This window comes from Chelon labrosus (assembly GCF_963514085.1).
Source record: "Chelon labrosus genome assembly, chromosome: 3".
Taxonomy (NCBI): Eukaryota; Metazoa; Chordata; class Actinopteri; order Mugiliformes; family Mugilidae; genus Chelon; species Chelon labrosus.
In genome coordinates, this window is record NC_140339.1 from 1,538,313 (window position 1) to 1,557,522 (window position 19,210).

The window sequence follows — 19,210 nt, forward strand, 5'->3', positions numbered from 1 at the left end:
AACATTAAAACATGCACAACAACGTGTCTGTGAAGGTTCTCCATCATCCAGGTATAGCCAAAGAAATAAAAATAAAGTGAAACTAGAACAAATGCAGCCGGACTTGTTGGGTTTCCTGAAGACGTTTCATCCAAGCAGCTGCTTCGTAATTAAATAACCGATGAGGGAGTTGGAAAACATGTCTCTATAAAGATGGACGGCGGAACTGAAGCTCTAAAGTGAAGCCAAAGCAAGCAGAGCTCCCCCTGGTGTCTGGCTGCAGTATAGGTAATAAGCTCCGCCCCCTCCATGTTAGTGGGTGGGACTTGGGCCAAACTAAAACACTAAAATACACATCAAATATTTTTTTTTTTCGAGGATGGTTTCTGTTATTTTAGGTAGTTAATATAATGTTGATGAATGTTCAAGTGTCAATTTTTTGGATTTTTTGGTTTCATTTTAGTTATTTGACGCTATAGACGCTATATATATATATATATATGAGACATAATGGCGACTACCAGTTGCCATGTCAACCGCTCCATAAAGCGTGAATGTGAATGTTAAAAAGAAAATTAAAAGTAAGTCCAGTGTTTATTCCATCATCTCCTTGTAACTGGTGGAGGTAGAGCAGAGCGTAGTATTAGTTAAATGAAACTACAAGTGAGTCTGGAGGAAGTGTGGGCGGGGCACCGATATCGTGGCTCCACCCTCGGACCGTACTGATCAAACTCTGGCTCCAAAGTCACAAGATGGCGCCGCCCGTATCCCCGGGAAAATAGCATCAGTTTGGCCAATGAGAGGAAGTGGAGACGTGTAGTTCATATTTATATACAGCCTATACTCTGAACACAGACCATTTCCAACATCATTCCTCAAAATGCTTCTCCCCAGTTCACACCTTTGGACTTGAGTCTGTGGTCATTAATGTGTTATTGTAAATGGGAAACTCTAGTCGTGTGACCTACAGGTGAGCACCACCTACAGATGTTCCTGTTAAACTCCACCCACTAGTCACTTAAACCCAACAAGTCTAGCTGCATTTGTCATAGCTTCGTTTTTTGGACACGCAACAACATTTACAGCACGATGACGTTCAGAACAGCAGTAAAACACATCGTAAATCATGCAAATACAATATGGGCGTACAGTAGCACCATCTGGTTTAACTCAGAGTCAGAAGGAGCAAATCATTGTGTTAGTCGACCACAGTGAGGCGGCGTGAGGCGACAGAACTCAATAAGTGGACACAGTAGATCAGATTAAACATGCCTGCAGTGACTTACCACCTTTCTTCTTCCTTAGAGTGGCTAAACATGGGGGCGACAACAGAAAGAGAGTTCTGAGACTTCACAGCAAACAAACAGCAAATAATACTGACCTGCTGCAGCGTCTCATCATTTACATGCTACCTGTGTCGAGTCAGAGTCGGGAACTTTCTGCATCGTAAGCAGATTCTCTTCCTGTGTCTTCCTGTGATTTATTAATTCGTCTTTCAACCATTTTTCCTGGACTCAAAGCAGCCGTTACTAATGACTGACCCCTAAAGATGCTGAGTGAATTATAAGCTGCACGTGTTTTACTTCTTCTACTGATGCATTCAAGTTCCCAAAACAGACCTAAAGCCAGGACCAGACTTCCCCAAAGACCCTCAAATTGTTTTATGGCTGACAGTTGGTCTGGAGAGTCTCCGTTATGAACTGATTATGCCGGGCCAATCAAATCGTTTGCATTATGTGGTGATGGACAGAAGATCAACAACAGTCATACATCTGAGCACCGTGGAGTTGAATGGCTCTGATTGGTTGGAGGACTATCCAGTTGATGCAGAGGTATTATTATCTGGTGGTTGATGGGCTTCATGGTGTTAATTAGCCACATCAGAGGAGGTGTGAATAAAAGGCTCCGTTCAGACCTCACATTAACATCTGACCTGGGCGATCCGATCGCAGGTGTCCAGCTTTCAGTGTCTTAACTTGCGTCTCCAGATCTGATCTCAGATTATTTTTCTGTGTGCAAATAAACTCCAACATTGTTTGGGGTGCAGTAGACATCTCTATTGTCTCTAATGGATCTCTAATGGATCTCTAGTGCTGTTTCAGAACCACTGTTTAAGTTATTATTATTGATCTCCACCCTAGTAAGTTAGTTATTTTAGAGACCTGCAAAAAAACCTCCAACCCTGAATGTTTCCATAGGGCCACCTGCACATGTGGACTGAGATCAGATCCGTCAAATGTGGCCTGATGGACCTGGACTAATGTCCACAGACAGACCTGCTGCTCTTCTGCTCTATGTCCAAATCATCCAGGACTGAAGTATTGAGGATTACAACATTAAATCTAAACACATTGATGAAATAAAACATGAGAAGAAGAGGTCATGTGACGAGTTTCTGGACTTTACGTTGGTCACTTGCGACCGGATCCCCCGATTGTTTGTGTTTGTTTGTTCTGAGTGTGGACGATAATCATTTGGCATTTTCTCCTCAGCTGATCAGTTTGAACCACCATCAGCAGCAGGAGTGAGCTTTGAGATGAAGAGCTGCATGCATCAGACTGCACACGATCCTCATTTCCTCCCCGAGGCAAACTGACTCCACAGCCAAGTGGAAAACCAGCAGGAGGTCGTCATTGTTACCGACTCAAGTCTTAATTAAAAAACAAAGACGTCTGGCTGCAGACGACAGACCTGCTGTTGCATGTCCTGACAAAGTCCAGGACTGAAATATTGAGGTTTACAACTTTAAATCTGAACACATTCATGATTTCCTGGTCCTCATGCTCCCTCCTTTCCTTCCTATCGTCTCAGAATCGCTGACTAACTCATCTGTCGGGAGCTATCAGGACAATTGGGGCATTTACGTTGAAGCACCAGGCTCTCGTCTGAAGTGGTGCTCACCGCAAACACATAAAAACAACATGTAAGCAATAATCTTTTCAAATTGCTTCTTGTGGCAGCAGCGGCAGCCAATGAGTGCAGCAGAATAGAAGCAAGAGTCCCTCATGCAGAATGTCAGAGGACAGAGGGGTGAGGAGGAGAAGGAGGAGGAGGAGGAGGGAGGAGGAGGGAGGAGGAGGAAGAGCGGGTTGTCTTCTGAAAGTCAAACTAAAGCAAAATGATCAAATGGGAAGCAGAGCGAGTTAGCCCGAACAAAAGTCGCATTCTGACAGCGGTAGGGTGGAGGGGATGGCAGAAGGCTGAGCAGCATTAACTGCTTACCTTTATCCACTAATGAGAGATTAATCAACCAATGAGAAAGAGGAACACAAGAGAGAGAGAGAGAGAGGTGAGGTTAGACACTCACATCCTGATGCCACCGTGACAGAAAACACACAAACCAGGACGCTCTTACCGAGTTCCTCCAGCTCAGACGTCATGGACTTGGAGCGCATGGACAGGGCCGTGGTGGGGGCTCTCTTTGGTGGAGGAGGAGCTGAGGAGGACACATCGGGTTTTCATTCAGAAGCAGAAGTGGTAACGGTTTCTCACAGATTTTCAAAGCTGAAACAATTCATCAGTCGATTGACAGAAAAATAAAACACGCTGAGAAGCAGTTAAACATCTAATGGAGTCATTACTCAGGAGAAAACAAATCGTCTCAGATGAGTCGATGTCTGGATCTTTGTTCATCCATCATCGTCGAAGAACAAAAGCTGTTTCCCGTTCAATTCTGCAAAGTAGCTGTGATTCTTTTTGTTTTTTAATATATTTTAAAGACAGATCATTTGATTAAATGTGTTTAATTTTCACAGCTCCAGACTGAAACCAGATACCTGCAGACTCTTCTCCTGTGTCACTGATTTATTAATTCATCTTTAAGCCTTCGACTCAGGCCTCAAAGCAGCAGTTACTATTGATTGACCCCTAATGATACTAAGAGTAAAATATCAGCTGCAGTGCATCATGACTGATTAATCTGTCTTTTATTTTTGCTCGATCAATAAAAAGTATCTGTCAGAGCGGAGGGCCTCGCCTGAAACAAAATTGGGAGAAATTTGTTCTTGCTCCTAGGGCTGTGAGAACAAGAATAAAGTTCATTCTGGCCAGGTCATTTATACGTCACAAGAAACTCAAGTGCCGAACTCCAGGGAAGTCCTCATAGGCCCCTCCCACTGCAGCATACGTCACACGCGCTAAGCATTGTGGGACGACAAGAGTCACTTTTCTTCTTATTTTGGGATGTTGGCCAGACGTCTTGACGCCCGCATCCATCAGACAATAGCTGTCGGACACCACACGAGAAAAAAGTTCTGCCCGGTTGATGTGTCGAGAACAAGCTGCGACAACAAAATGACATCATTTTGTGGTCGTGGTTAATGCAGAAAATTGGAAATGCTAGCGGCCACTCTGTGAGTTCCCAGATGCTAATATTAGAAGTGTGTCCTCTAATGTCTCCTGGGTAGAGATCGTCATAATGTGTGTGGATGCATGCTGAATGAACGGCGTGATCTGACGGCCAGTCGTCAAAACGAAAAGTTCCTCTCGTCGTCCATCTCCCGCATTTCCCACAATGCTTATGAGGACTTTCCCAGAGTTCAGCACTTGAGTTTCTCGTGAAGTGTAAATGACAGAATGAACTTTGTTCTTGCTCTTGCAAGCCTAGGAGCAAGAACAAATTTCTTGCTTCTCACGGAGTCTGGAACAAGCTTAATTGTACTGACCACATCGATGGAAACTTCAAAACATCACATTGTCATTTCTGTAGGTTAAGTCTATTTATTACCAGAGCATTTGGTAGTAATACAGTTAAAACATGAATAAATGTGTTGCTCCCTTGAGCTTTTTAAAACATCAACCCCATGAAAAAGGTCAGTCTGGAGCCCTGGATCGGTTTATCCCTCGTTCTATTAAGAAAAATTGAAATGTGCCAGGAACTAATGCAATCTGTACACTCGCCATTATTTAATAAAGAATTAAGTTTACCAGCTTCTGCCGAGTTTCACTACATCCTTCAAACGCGCAAAGACTAGCATATGTGCCTTTTAATGTTTGTTGAAGTGAAGATTTGAATAATTAGACAAATTCTGATTGAAGTCTGAATAAAAAGAGTCTGAATTATTTTCCAGCTGTCTCTTCGACTTCTCTCCGTCAGAATCTTTAAAGGAAACATCTGAACCTCAAGTGAGGTTTCGTTTGCTGTTCCACAACTGGAGCCGCTCGTTGTTTTATTTCTAATCCCGTATGAACGTCACAGTTTTAGAGTTAAGGGGGGGGGGGGGGGGGGGGGGGGGGTCGTCATACCTTTTTTGCGCGCCGTGTCCTCGGGGTCCAGATTCCGACTCACCGTCACCACCTTGATCAGGAGCCGGTTTCCTCCCTGGCGGATCATGTTGACCACCTGTCTGTGGCCGACCTTCACCACGTTCTCCTGGTTCACCTGCAACGATCGGACAGCGCAGAACATTCATTGGCAATGCTCAAATCCTTGAGGACTTCAGAGGAGATCGAAGAATGAGTGAAAGAGAACTTCTTGGAGTAACTGAACCCAGAAGCAAAACTATTTCAATACTCAACAACACTACATAGTACTGATCAGGTGGAATACTTCTGGTAAGAGTTTTAAATATTTAACTACACACCACTGTTTTTTTATTGGACATTAATGAAATCAAAATATGAAGCAAACTGACTGCTCATCGTGTCCACTAGTGTGATTAAACAGGGGATCAGGTAGGTGACTAGCCTTGTGCACTGATTTCATTCTGTTTCGGCCGATGATTTGGGCACAACTGGATAGTTCTCCAACCAACCAACCAACCAATCAACCAACCAATCAACCAACCAATCTACCAACCAACCAACCAACCAACCAACCAACCAATCAATCAATCAACCAACCAACCAACCAACCAACCAACCAACCAACCAACCAACCAACCAGAGCAAAGAAGAATGCAAAGTTAAGAGATTAAGGTGTTCTACACCACAGAGTAGAAGAGGACACTGGTAGATAGTCTGGTAGAACATGTCCAGCAGCTTCCTGCAGATATTAAACCACCTCAGCCTCCTGAGGAAATAGAGACGACTCTGACCTTGTTTGTATACTGAGTCTATGTTGTGGTCCAGATGTAGATGTAGGTACTTATAGGTCTCTACACAGAACTAAGTCCATCACCACATTATGGTCGGATTAATCCAGAATTATTCAGAGACACTGGAAAACTGACAACAGCAGCTCTTTAAAGACTGGGTGGATGCCATGATAGAGGTGGAAAAGACAGAATAAAAGAGAACATGGACAATGAGATCATCTCCTGGGAAGACGTCTGGACTCATTTAAAGACTAACAGACACTGAGATTTCATTCACAAAAACTAAAATTAAAAACGGTCTCCTACTGATGTTTATGCAAGAAAAAAAGTATAATCCTTAACCCATGAGTAAAGTTTCGCACAGAAGACGTTTAAACTCCTGCAGCGTTTGCTCTCTGCTACTTTCAGCCACCGGTGGGTTCATGGCGGACGGACGGACGGATGCTATTTCCAGGTAGGAAAGGTTCATCAAAGTGACTGAGGAGCGATGTGGCAGGAGTGTGACCAGACAGAGGGAAGAGGGAAGGACTGATATTACGCCTCGGCAGTGATTTAAACATCTGAATGTGGCATAAACTGACACTATTGGTCCATAATGTGAGGGACAGGATCCACCCACACACCAGCTCTCACTGGTTGTGGCTGATGAAACCTTTTCTCAGGTCTGTGTGGATGCAAACAGGGTTTGAACCTTCTAATGTGAACATATACTTTACTTCCTGCAACCGCAAAAAGTGAACAGGAAGTGAAACGGATCGATTGTCTGATCAGCATCTTTTACAGTATGTTCACATAGTTCTAGCGTCCTGATTGTGAAGATTTGACTCTTTGGTTTCTGAGTTCAGTCTAATTAAAACAATCAGAGTGTAGGAGAAGAGAGAAGAGTTGTGACTTTCCAAATCTCAAGAGTCTAATTCATCCCGAGGTCTGGGCTCTAAGAAGACTTCAAGGGAAAAGCTGGAAAAATTCCATTTAAAGCCGGTCATAGATATGTAAATGAGGCGGTGGCGGCCGGGGCGTCCCACTGCCAGTCTTCATTCAATTTCAATATTCATGACGGAGAGGAGCCGCGCCCGCTGCCCTCGCCGTCAGACTTCAAAGACAATCAGGACCAGTTGGTTTGTGGCCAAAAAATAAAAAATAAATTAAAAAATAAATTCAGACAGCGTGAGTAATTAAAGTCGACGTGTGTATGTGTGTGTGTGTGGTGTGTGTGTGTGTGTTCGTGTGTGTTTCCTCATGTAGAGGTCACAAACACCAGCCAGCAGCGACATCCACATCCTGCTCATATTATTATTATGTAGCCGGCATCCGAACCGCTGCACACCCCCACACTCATATCAGATTTATTTTTTTGGCCTGTGCAAATAAGAGCAAACACACACACACACACACACACACACACACACACACACACACACACACACACACACACACATTGTGCTTTCTGTTTCAAATACGCATGCCCTGGGACAGTTTTTAAATCTCATTACCGCTCGTCTAATTTGATATCTGGGCCCTGCTGGACCGCTCTCATCTCCTCCCTCCCTCCCCCCTCCCCCTCTCTTCTTCCAGGGTCAGTTGAAGTGATGACAGAGAGACCGAGGGGAGTGATGGATGGGAAGAGGAGGTGGTGGTAGAGGAGAAGTGGTGGACGAGGCAGTTTTGTGTCTTTCTTTGGGTTTTAATCCAACAAACGGAGGCGTCACGAGGGCAAACATTTGAGTAATTAGAGAGAAAAGCTCCAGCAGCTGTTTCAGCCGTGACCCGGTGTTCCCTCCGCCGAGCTTCGCTGATCCAGAGGCGAGCGCACTGGTTCACATTTAGGAGGAGCCTTATGTAATCTGCTCTGTCTTTCTACCCATTATGTAACTACAATAGAAGGATGGACACACACACACACCCACACACACACATGACCTGAATCATGAATCTTTTTCTTCTTCGTCTTCAGTTTGTTTGGATCTGTTGCTGAAGCAGAGTCAAAATCTGATGCTTTTCACTGTTTCTCTATTAGTGCTGCTTCTTAGCCTTTTATGTTGGCCGTTTTTGAATACTACCGACTTTAATTCATTCATTCATTCATCTTCTGTAACCACTTGTCCTGTGAAGGGTTGCCGGGGGGCTGGAGCCTATCCCAGCTGTCATTGGTCTAGAGGGGGGGTCCACCCTGGACAGGTCTCCAGTCTATCACAGGGCTAACACAGAGGCGAGCGCACTCACACCTACGGCCAATTTAGAATCACCAATGAACCTAACCAGCATGTCTTTGGACGGTGGGAGGAAGAAAAGAAATGCAATGCCCGCCTTTTACGCCTGGATAAATATCTTTGTTCCATATCTCCGGTTTTACATCGGTCTATCAACGTCAAACTGCACTTTCAGGTGATCACAGAGTTTTTCCTTTTTCAAGAAAGTAGACAATCAAACACATGAAACAGAAATATTCTAAAAATATATTCTGCTTTGGTATTTGTTTATGCACGAACAAGAACCAATATTACATATCAGAGAGGAGCTCCTCTAGGATCCAGTCAGAGTCCATGTGTTCAGAAGTGTTTCCATCAATGTAATGAGACTCAGGTGTGGTTCAGTTCCTGGTTTAGTTTCAATAAATCAGGGATTTGTCTCAGTCTGATCTTCACAACACATGTTTGTGGACAAAGGAGCTTTCTGAGGATCTCAGAGAAAGAGTTGTTGTTGCTCATCAGGCTGGAAAAGGTTCCAGAACCATCTCTAAAGAGTTTGGAACCCACAAATAATCCACAGTCAGACAGATTGAAGACGACTGTTCCCCTCCACAGGAGTGGTCCACCAACAAAGATCACTCCATAATAGTCTGAGAGGTCCCAAAGGAACCCAGGGGAACTTCTAAGCAGCTAAAGGCCTCTCTCTCATTGGCTGATGTTAATGTTGATGAATCCACTGAACAACCATGGTGTGATGGACAAAGACACTGCTCTCCAAGAAGAACATTTCTAAACATCATGTGGACAAGACAGAAGACTATTGGGACAATGTTTAGTGGACAGATGAGACCAAAGTAGAATAGTTTGGTTTGATTGAGATGAACCAACACTGCATCATTCCAGCATCAGAACCTCATCCCTCCATCAAACATGGGGGTGCTAATGTCCTGGTTTGGGCCTGTTCTGCTGCACCAGGACGGCTTGTCCTCATTGATGGACCAATGAATTCTGAATTCTAGCAGTGAACTCTAAAAGAAAATGTCAGGACATCTGTCCATGAGCTGAATGTGAAGAGAAACTGGGTCATGCAGCAAGACAACGAGAACCAAGAACACAAGTGGTTCTACAAGAGAACGGTTAAAGGATTTAACATTTAAAACCGTTGAAATTACAATAAAGGGTTACAGGTCAAGACATGTTTTATAAAAACATCGAATAGCAATTGAATAGAACATGATATTTTGCTGTTTGGTTTATCTGGATTAAGTACGGTATGAAAAACCAAAGAGTTTGAGGCCTCTGAACTTTGGTTGATTGGTTTATTGAACATTTGCAGAGCCGTTCTGACTCCTGGTGTAATTTCAGATTACTTATGAGGGGAACAGTCAGAGAATAGAGTGGTGTAACTCTCCATTTTTATTTCATTATGGGATGTTTCAACCAGCACAGAGAAAAAATACATCCGCATAGTTTGGATCGTCCTCCAACCGATCAGAGACTTTTAAGATAATTTAACTCCACAGAGCTCAGATGACGTATATGATTACTGTTACTCCTCTGTCCATCAATACATTAAGCCCCGCCCCAAACGATCTGATTGGCCCGGCAGAATCGGTTCCCAATGGAGAGACTCCAGACTGACTTTCCATCGCAAAACTTTTGGGGTGCAGTAGAAGTTCAGGCTGGTTTCAAGACGATCATTTAGGTTTGGTATTGAGAAACAGATGAATGAAATTATTATTATCACCAAAAAGCTAGAAGTATGTCAACAAGTAAAAGGTAGCAGACTGCTGAAGCGTGATAACTTTTACACTGATGTGTTGTCTGAACCTTGAGCTCTGCAGCGTGTCAGTAACTAACTGGACTGTGGCCCCCAGGGGCCAATCAATGTGTCCGTTATCAGTTTCATGCAGGCGATTAGTGATATCGATTACCTTCCTGAGTCGACACGGCCACTGAACACTGACACACATATGGATTACACATGTGTGAGACTTAATGGACTGAGAGAGAGTGAGTAGTGTAAAAAAAAGAAAAGACAAATGAAGCCTGAAGGCCATAAACTGGCAGAGTGGTGCAGGACCATCGACTACAAGCAGGAAAAACAGCAGCAGACCAGCAGCTTTATGGCGGGAAATTAACTGTTTAATCAATAGTACACACACACACACCCACACACACACCCACACACACACACACACACACAGAGCAGAGCAGAGCGGTCACACATGGCAGTAAAACACACAGTGATGTCCTCATGTCTGTCTCTACTACGTCATTGTGTCAGACCCAGCCCATTCAGAGCCCATTATCATTATCACCACGTTTCCACGACATCAAGCATCATCCGGACCACTTAGCCCAACACGGCCCGACCCCGGGTCTGTCTGAACGCTCAATCCAATTCAGCCCCTAATCTGATTAATCAATTATAATCTGACCCGTGCAGATGTGGGCCATGATGACACGCTGCTAATCCAGGCTGCCAGAGGAGGTCGGATAATCCAGCATTAATGTACATAATGCAAAGGTTTTAAGGTTTTACACACTATTCATTTATGTATTTAATAAATGTGTTTATTCAGTTAACAGGAGCAATGAAATGCAATAAACACTGTCCTGCTCCTAATAATATATTAGAAAAATATATGGAAATAAATAAAATAAATAATAATAAATCACAAATAAAATAAATAAAATAATAATTTAGAAAAATGGCAGTTAATAGAAAATAAATAAAATAAATCAGAAAAAGTAAGTAAAAAATCAAGAAATATATAAATAATTCAGAAAAAATAGGCAAATAAAATAAATAAATAAATCAGAAAAATAATTAAATAGGAAAACTATAAATTAAATCATGAATCATAGCTCACTAATCAATGCTTCCTTGAATGTAAAAAGGAGCAGATCAATGACTGTGTTGTGAGAGCCTCGTTTATCTTGAAGTGTTTTTATTTATCTATGTTAAAGACCAGAGAACCCAGGTGACTCCTTCAAGTAATACTCCACTTTTTCCAGATTTACCAACACCATGAGGTCTTTGAGCCATGAAGGTGTTTTGTAGCCTGGTTGTCACCATCCTACGTTTCCGCCCGAAATTTGATTTCGGTCTGCCACGGAGTCTGGCCAAATTGCCCTTCTGCGGTTCGCGTGTAACCACGCGGTCTTAGCCAATCAGCGAACAGTTGAGTGATGACGTGAAACTCGCCTGCCGAGTTGCTTGTAGTCCAGCCAGCGGAGCTTGTAGTTCAACAGAATAGCAACAGGACAGAACTGGAAGCGTAAGTGGTAAGCGTAAGAGCCTGAACTCCGGCGCACAATATACGTCATTACCAAACGTTGCTGATTGGTTAAGGGAACTCCAATGATTTTAAACCTCAAAATAAGCATCTGCCCATTACGGAGACAGATTCCTATTACATTGGGCCAGACTAACGTGTAGACCGAAATCAAATTTCGGGCGGAAACGTAGGATGGTAACGACCAGGCTAGGTGTTTTGGGTGTAAAAGGTGATTTCCACTCGTTATTAGGGATGCAAAGGCAACGCTGACCTTTCTTTTTTTTTTTCTTCTTGACTCCAAACATGGCCACTTCTGCACACGGAGGCAATGCAACGTTAAAAGCCTCAACAAGACGTTTTAAAAATAGAGGTCCAGTAATCTGGTAAGTGAATCGTATCGAGGAGAGTTTGGAGAGTTTGGAGTGGCTAAGATAGATGCAGTGCATCAGATGTAAGCATTGTTATCCATCACACAGAGAGGGGTCATGACAAATAACTTTATCCACAAGAAGAACAAGGAGTCCTGCAGCAGATTGTCTGAAAACATCACCAGACACCAGCCGATCGTTTATGGGATGTGGTTCAATGATACAGATAAAAACAATGAGCTCTGCTCACAACTGGATAGTCCTCCAACCAATCAGAGACATTTAAACTGATTCAACTCCATGTCTCTCAGACGACGTCTATGACTACTGTTACTCTTCTGTCCATCACCACATTAAGCCCCGCCCCCAAACGATTCGATTGGCCCAGTAGATCTTTGCAGGAGCAGAATCAGTTCCCAACAGAGAGACTCCAGATAAACTTTACACCAAGAAACATTTTAGAGAAAGGAAGGGTCAGGTTTCAGGCTGTGAATGTGTAACATCCAAAATGGAGTCAGGTGTAGGGACGTCCCGATGGGTATCAGGGCTGAGCCAAGACTGATCTGTTGTAGTTATTTATTTTAGGCCTGCGATAAACTAAAACCACGTCCCTGTCGTGTCAGAACTTCATCTTCCTCTGTTATTCCATCGGTTCTTCCAAGAAGAAGAAGAAGAAGAAGAAGAAGAAGAAGAACTTGAATCCAGTGACTAAACATGTGTGCTGTTAAATGAGTCAGTGACTAGTGTAATGTGTGGTGAGGTGGTAGTAGTTGATCATCTAAACAGAATCCATGGAGTCCACTCAGTCAAAGGCTGCACCCAAACAACAACAACAAAAACACTGAACGTTTAAAATTAAAAAATCTTTTCTTCACCGCAGTCTTAAATTTCAGGAACCAGGGGGATGAGGGAGGAACCGAAGCTTCCTGAACCTCAGTCCCTGGGTTCCTCCATGTCCGAAGACCATTATCCATCTCCACATTCAACTCTCTGGTCCCTTAAAGTCCTGTCTAGTTTCCTTGGATCAATGAAGGTGTGATGTTAGTACTTTATTGGATTTTTATCAGTCACTTCTGTAATATATATTTGTTCTTGGACCTGAATATTCCTGGATACCTTCACCCTGCATCTGTAACACGGAGCTGATCTGCATCCTAGCCCCTGTAGGACGCACTGCAGGCTCATTAAATACACAAATATACAGAGAGAGAGAGAGACGCTGGAAAACAGAATAAAAAGTGAAAGAGGATGAGGAGGGGAGGTGCAGAGAGAGATGGAGGTTTATTGTGATGACTCAGAGTCTCGGCTGATGAATCATGTAGCTGAATATCGAACTGACGATGAGAACACATGTAAGGGCACGAAAACACACGCATACGCTGCAGGCAACCCCCGAATTCCTTCAGCGCCGGCCTGTTCAGCTCAACCTTAAGCTGTTTGTCCTGGAAACACAAACTCTCACAAGGTCAGGCTCGACTCCTTCCCCTGAAATCCGTCTCGACAGCAGGTTCAGCGACACGACCGCCACCGCTGCTACGGATTTACGACCCGGGGACCCGTCTGACAGGTCAGCCTGCCGTCGAATCTGTTGCCCGAAGCGTCCAGGTCATGAGACGGAGCGGACGGCCCAACAGAAACAGAAAAGTCGGAGACTAACCGACGGTTCGCGGCGCTAACCACCGATCTCTGGCCTGATGCCACAGATCCAGAGCTGCTTCACGGCCCCACACCCCGACACACCGGCAGCTTGGGCTTCAATCACAGGTCACTGACTGGTTTTAGTTTTTATTCAACAAACAAACTTCCCCGTTAGTGACACCCAGTCCCACACCTGGCCAGGCCACCACATCAGCATCTTTTCAGAAAGTCTAGCAAGGCAGCATCAGGTGAGACGCGTGTTTCACACAGTTAAGAGAGAAACAGAATGAGAAGTGAATTTTTGAGATGAGAAACTAGAAGGAAAAGGCTGAGGAGATGAGTCTGAGTAGTTTGATGAAATTAAAATACTTGAAATGAAATGATATGAAATCAAACCGGGACCTTGTGAATTGGAATCAAATCCATCCAGGAGCTCTCCTAAACCTGGTCAGCCCTCTACAGCTTAGCTTCAGCTCCAAACATAGATCCATACTAAACCCAGGTCTCAGGTTCAGACCACCACCCTGTCGCCGGCCTGGGCCCCAGGTCCTCCCCTCCCCTCCTCCATCAGGGGGGCCGACATCAAACTCCACTCCAGACTCTCTGTCTCCAGAGTCTCTGCAGAGCTTTTACTCTTAAAAGCTGCATTATCACTGTGTACACAGCGAGGCCCAACATTTTCCTCCGGTTGCTAAGCGACAGTTGCTGTGTGATACCGCTGGAGGTGGCAGTGGTGCCGAGGACGTTATCAGTGGTTTGGGTTTGGAAGGGAGGGGAGGGGGGGTGTCTTAGGGTGGATCGTACCACTCATCGTTAAACGGGGGGAGTTAATTTGATAGTGAGCGTTTTTGTCAATGAACTCCCCCCCTCCCCTCCTCCTCCCCCCTCTTTCCTCTCGGTGCAGCCATCTTATAAAGTCTCCTGCCATATTTCGGCGGAGGGCTGCGTTGTGGCTGCTGCTCCAGAAATGAATAATTCATGGGGAACGACGCTTCCTCTCTATTTTAAGGCTCGCGTGATTTTATGTGTGTTGACTCTGGAGGTTTGTGCGCACGCTGATGTGTATGTGAGAGATTACTGGTGTTCATTGATTAGTGTTAAAGTGGGTAGTGTGTAAATAGCAGAGGGGAACTGGGGAGGATGGGGGGCGAGGGGGATTGGGACTCTAAGCTCCCACTGCCTTACAGAGGGAAACATGACAAACATGAGCTAAGAGGAGAGAGACTACAGCTCAAATCTGGATGTGAACGTCATCGCTCGATAAACGCAACTTTCTATCAACACCTGGCTCAAGAGCTAACAGCCTGGCGTCAACCAGTCAGACTTATTATTACCTTCACTCTAACAGTGGGATCTACACGTCTGCATGCAGGGCTGGAACATTTTCTATTGGCTCTGATGAAAACCTGCTTGCTCTAAGTACAGTAGCCATAAAAACTGATGAAACATGTGCACACAGAGAAGACATTAAAAAGAGCTGATTTTCATATATTCATGCAAAAAAGAAGAGCAGGAAAACAATCCAACCATCTACCACAGCTGACTCTCCAACCCTGTGGTCGGTCACGCTGCCGCCCCGTCAAGCAGAACTGGGTCAAGGGCGACCCTGTTGGCTGTGTTGGGACCGGGAGCAACGCGTTGCCTTAAAGCTAAAGGCTGGATGAGTTCAGAGGTGGTCAATTTGATGATTAGGGCGATGAAGCCCGTGAACAACTCAGAGACACCTGCAATGCCACCGCAAGGATTTTAAAGACCAACACTGATTTATAAAATCTTCTGATTTATTTATTTAGTTCGTTTTAAACACACGCCGTGTCCTGCATCTTCTCGTTAGAAATTAGTCGTCATGTGAGGGCGATCCAGATCATGACAGAAGCTCCGACTCTGAGAGCAGAAGATGTCTGGTTTAAAAAGTCTGAGGACAGAGAAGAGCTGGACAAACACAAAGACACAAGAAAGATGAGAAGATGGAGGAGACACCACAAAACTCTGGAACCAACGCTTTTCTGAAAACCTGTAATCTCCTCTAAATAAATTGATATTTAATCAAACTGAACAGCAGTGAGACTCTGGTGTCTTCACTCAGGGCTGCAGGTTGAATGTTTTCATTTGCTAAACCTGCACGCAAATCATGACAGATTAAATGTCTACTGTCGATCAAGTTCACGTCATGTTTTCTATAAACCAGAAGAAGAACTGCATAGATGCTTTTAAATGTGCAAAGAACAAAGCCTGAATCACACTGAACCAGCAGCCACACCAGACCATGATAGTCTGCATCTTCTGAATCTTAGAAAACTGTACCTGTGCGTTTCTTTTTACTGATTCTGGATGCATGAGTGGAATGAGTGGAATGTGTTGAATGTGTTGTCTGTGCAGCAGACCCCTCTGCCCAAGACTAATTTGTCCCAAGGGAGACAAATACCTTGACTGAGACTTTGACCTGAGCTCAAATAACATCCACTGTCATAAGAATCAGATGATTTACTGGAGGGACGAATAAAATCTCTTCAGCTGGACTCTGGTTTCACTTCTTTTAAATGTTAGACCTGAAAATATCACAGCCAGGCCCCAAGCTTTTTATTCCACAAATCACAAGTGGGCACAGATTTTAGACGTTTATTTTAGAGTCAGAGAGAGAGAGAGAGAGAGAGAGAGAGAGAGAGAGAGAGAGAGAGAGAGAGAGAGAGAGAGAGAGAGAGAGAGAGAGAGAGACCTTCCTCTTCTTTAAAAGCATTTGCAGGAAGCAGTGGTGAGGACTGACTGTGCTCGTTCACTGCACAGCTGACAGTTGTGTGCTGAGTTGCAGTCCTCAGAGAGATGGAAGAGATCTGACAGACGGACACACACACTCACACACACACACACACACACACACACACACACACACACACACACACATTAACACACATGCACAAACACACACACCTGGGGCACAGGGAGGCAGATGCATTTGCATGAAACACAGGTCACACATCCTTCTCTTGGCCAAAGCTGTGTGTTATATAAGAGAGTAAAGTGCCTTACTCCATCTACCTCCACACACACACACACACACACACACACACACACACACACACACACACACACACACACACACACACACACACACACACACACACACACACACGGCTGTGATGTACTTAATGCATAAATGCATCTCACAATAAAAAGCAGCCTCTATTTAAAGGAGCCTGACTCTGTGGGAGCACTGATTGCTTTGCTTCTCGCCGCTGTCGGTTTAAGTCTCGTCATTATTTACCGTCTCAAACATCCAGAGCTCAGAGGATGTTTGAGTCCTTCAAGTCCTGATAATTAGCATTTCTTAATCTGCATAAAAACACTTAATGAATGACTCACAACACACGGCAACGTAGCTGCAAGCGCGAAGAGATGTCACCTAATGAAATATGTTACTCTGCTCTGATCAACATTTAACACTGGAATCAAATCTGCTCACGGTTATGTACATATACACACAACTAATAAATGGTTCATCTTTCTAGTAGCAGGTGCACACATACACCAATCAGCCACAACATTATGACTACCGACAGGAGAAGTGAATAACATTGACCATCCTTGTGACAGTTCAGTGTTCTGCTGGGAAACTTCTGGACCTGGCATTCATTGGTGTGGATGTTACTTAGACATGTAGCACCCACCTAGACCAGACCAGGCACCCCCACCCCATAGCAATGACACTCCTTGATGGCAGCAGCCATCCCCAGCAGGATGCAGCCTGACACAGACACACACACAGAAACACTTTAGGAACAACTAAAAAAAACATGAAGAACAGCACAAGGTGTTGACCTGGCCTCCAAATTCACTAGATCCCAAACTGATCAAGTATCTGTGGGATGATCCACAGAGGCCCCTCCCCTCAGAAGGCCCATGTCCATTCTCTGATGAGTCACCACAAGTAAAGTGGTCATAATGTTATGCCTGATCGGAGTAAATATCTGTTACGAGTGGATTCAGAACTGACGAAGTGATTTCAGTCCAACCCAGCAGATGTTATCAGAGCTGAATCATGAGCTGGTCACCAGGACAGGTCATCAGCAGCATCAACAGTTACACTGATCATTAACATTTTCATTCTCTGTTCTGAGTTAACAGATGATATCATAGTTTATATTCTTTTACACGATCCAGCTTCAGCCTCCAGTTGATCACAGTAGCAGACCGTAATAGTTTTAATCAACAAACTTACTCTGTCTCTTGTTTTTTGTCATCAGCTCTTGGAGACACAGGAAGGATGGACACTGCTGCTCCCTGTCCTCGTCACCAAGAAGAACGCAGTCGCACAACTTCTAAATTATTTACAAAACTAAAACTTCTCTCTCTTTATTTAATCAGAGATGCAGCTTGTCAGCAGGCACAGAATGCTTGGGGCCCTCCCCAGGCCACCAGGGGCCACAACCCTCCACACTTAATCCTGTTCCACGTCGCTCTCATGACTCTTTAACGTAGAGAGACGCCATCTCAAAAAGAAAGAGAGAGGAGGAAAGACGGAGGTAGGTGAAGCAGATGATGAGGATTAATCAGAATATTTAAATCCTGGATGCTGCTGGTCCAGCCTGGTCTGAGGGGGAGGGATGTTTGAATAAAATAACCTCCACTAGCATCAGATTACTTCATTTTCTCTTTCTCTGACATTAACATTAGTTAACTGAGCAGCTGAGACGCCGTCGTCTTGTTAGTTTAGCCAGGAGGCTGAAACAACATGAATAAAGATAGAAGTTAAAGTATTAACTGTGTTATTTCTCTTTAAATCTGATTTGAATCGAACCGGCTTTGACAGATTTGAACTCAACACAACGTCCACTAAAACACACCGAGGCCTAGAGCTGGGTCTGAAATAATTAAACTGATCTCCATTTGAAAGATTCAATATCGATTGGACAGATTTCTTTAAACACACGCCGTTTCCTGTATCTTCTCGTCAGGAATCTCGTTCAACGTCTCACAAGATTCGTCACAGAGTCTCCATCTCTGGAGACTCTGTGACGAATCTTGCAAAACTGAGCAAAACACGTCAGATTAAATGTTGGATCTAAGTGAAGTTCATGTTCATTGATGACAACATTAGTTTTAATTTAAAGTAAAATTAACTGAGATACTGAATTGAATCAGGACCAGTAGTGACCCCCAGCCCTACTGGGACAGTGTGCACGGGGATGGTTAAAGAAAACGAGCCACAGCTTTAATCATCATGACGTCAAACACTGTGAGAGTCAAGAGCACAAGATCTGACCCTGCATCATGAGCTCCTCTGACCTCTGGCCTCCTCCTCCTCCTCCTCCTCCTCCACCTCCTCCTCCTCCTCCTCCTCCTCCTCCTCCACCTCCTCCTCCTCCTCCTCCACCTCCACCTCCTCCACATCAGGAGTCTTCCTTCATTGACTCGTCTCACTTACTCAAAGTCAACCGTCCGTATTGATATGAAGCGCAGGCTGCTGGAGCGCAGCCGTTCTTGATGGGGGACCACGACGAGCACCTACTTAAACACATTTAGGTAAATGATTGGAGTGCCTGAGTACGAGGGCACAGAGCTGCACGCGAGCATCATCGTGTCGCGCTGCAAGAGGCGATGAAAGATTGATGCTCAGCCGAGTCAAGTCCTGCCTGCAGAGGAACACATCCCCACTGATGTACAGTAGATGGTAACGGCACATACGCTGCTACGTGAACTGAAGGAACGTAAAGTTAATC

The 19,210-nt window shown here is 44.4% G+C and overlaps 1 protein-coding gene across 1 annotated transcript in view; it reads right to left on the minus strand.

The window, feature by feature from the left end:
* shank2a (SH3 and multiple ankyrin repeat domains 2a) overlaps positions 1–19,210 on the minus strand; it is a 141,750-nt gene that overhangs the window by 19,170 nt on the left and 103,370 nt on the right. The window contains 3 exon segments of the mRNA XM_084541366.1: positions 1,266–1,289; positions 3,335–3,415; positions 5,224–5,359. Of these exon segments, the coding sequence (XP_084397492.1) occupies positions 1,266–1,289; positions 3,335–3,415; positions 5,224–5,359 (241 nt within the window).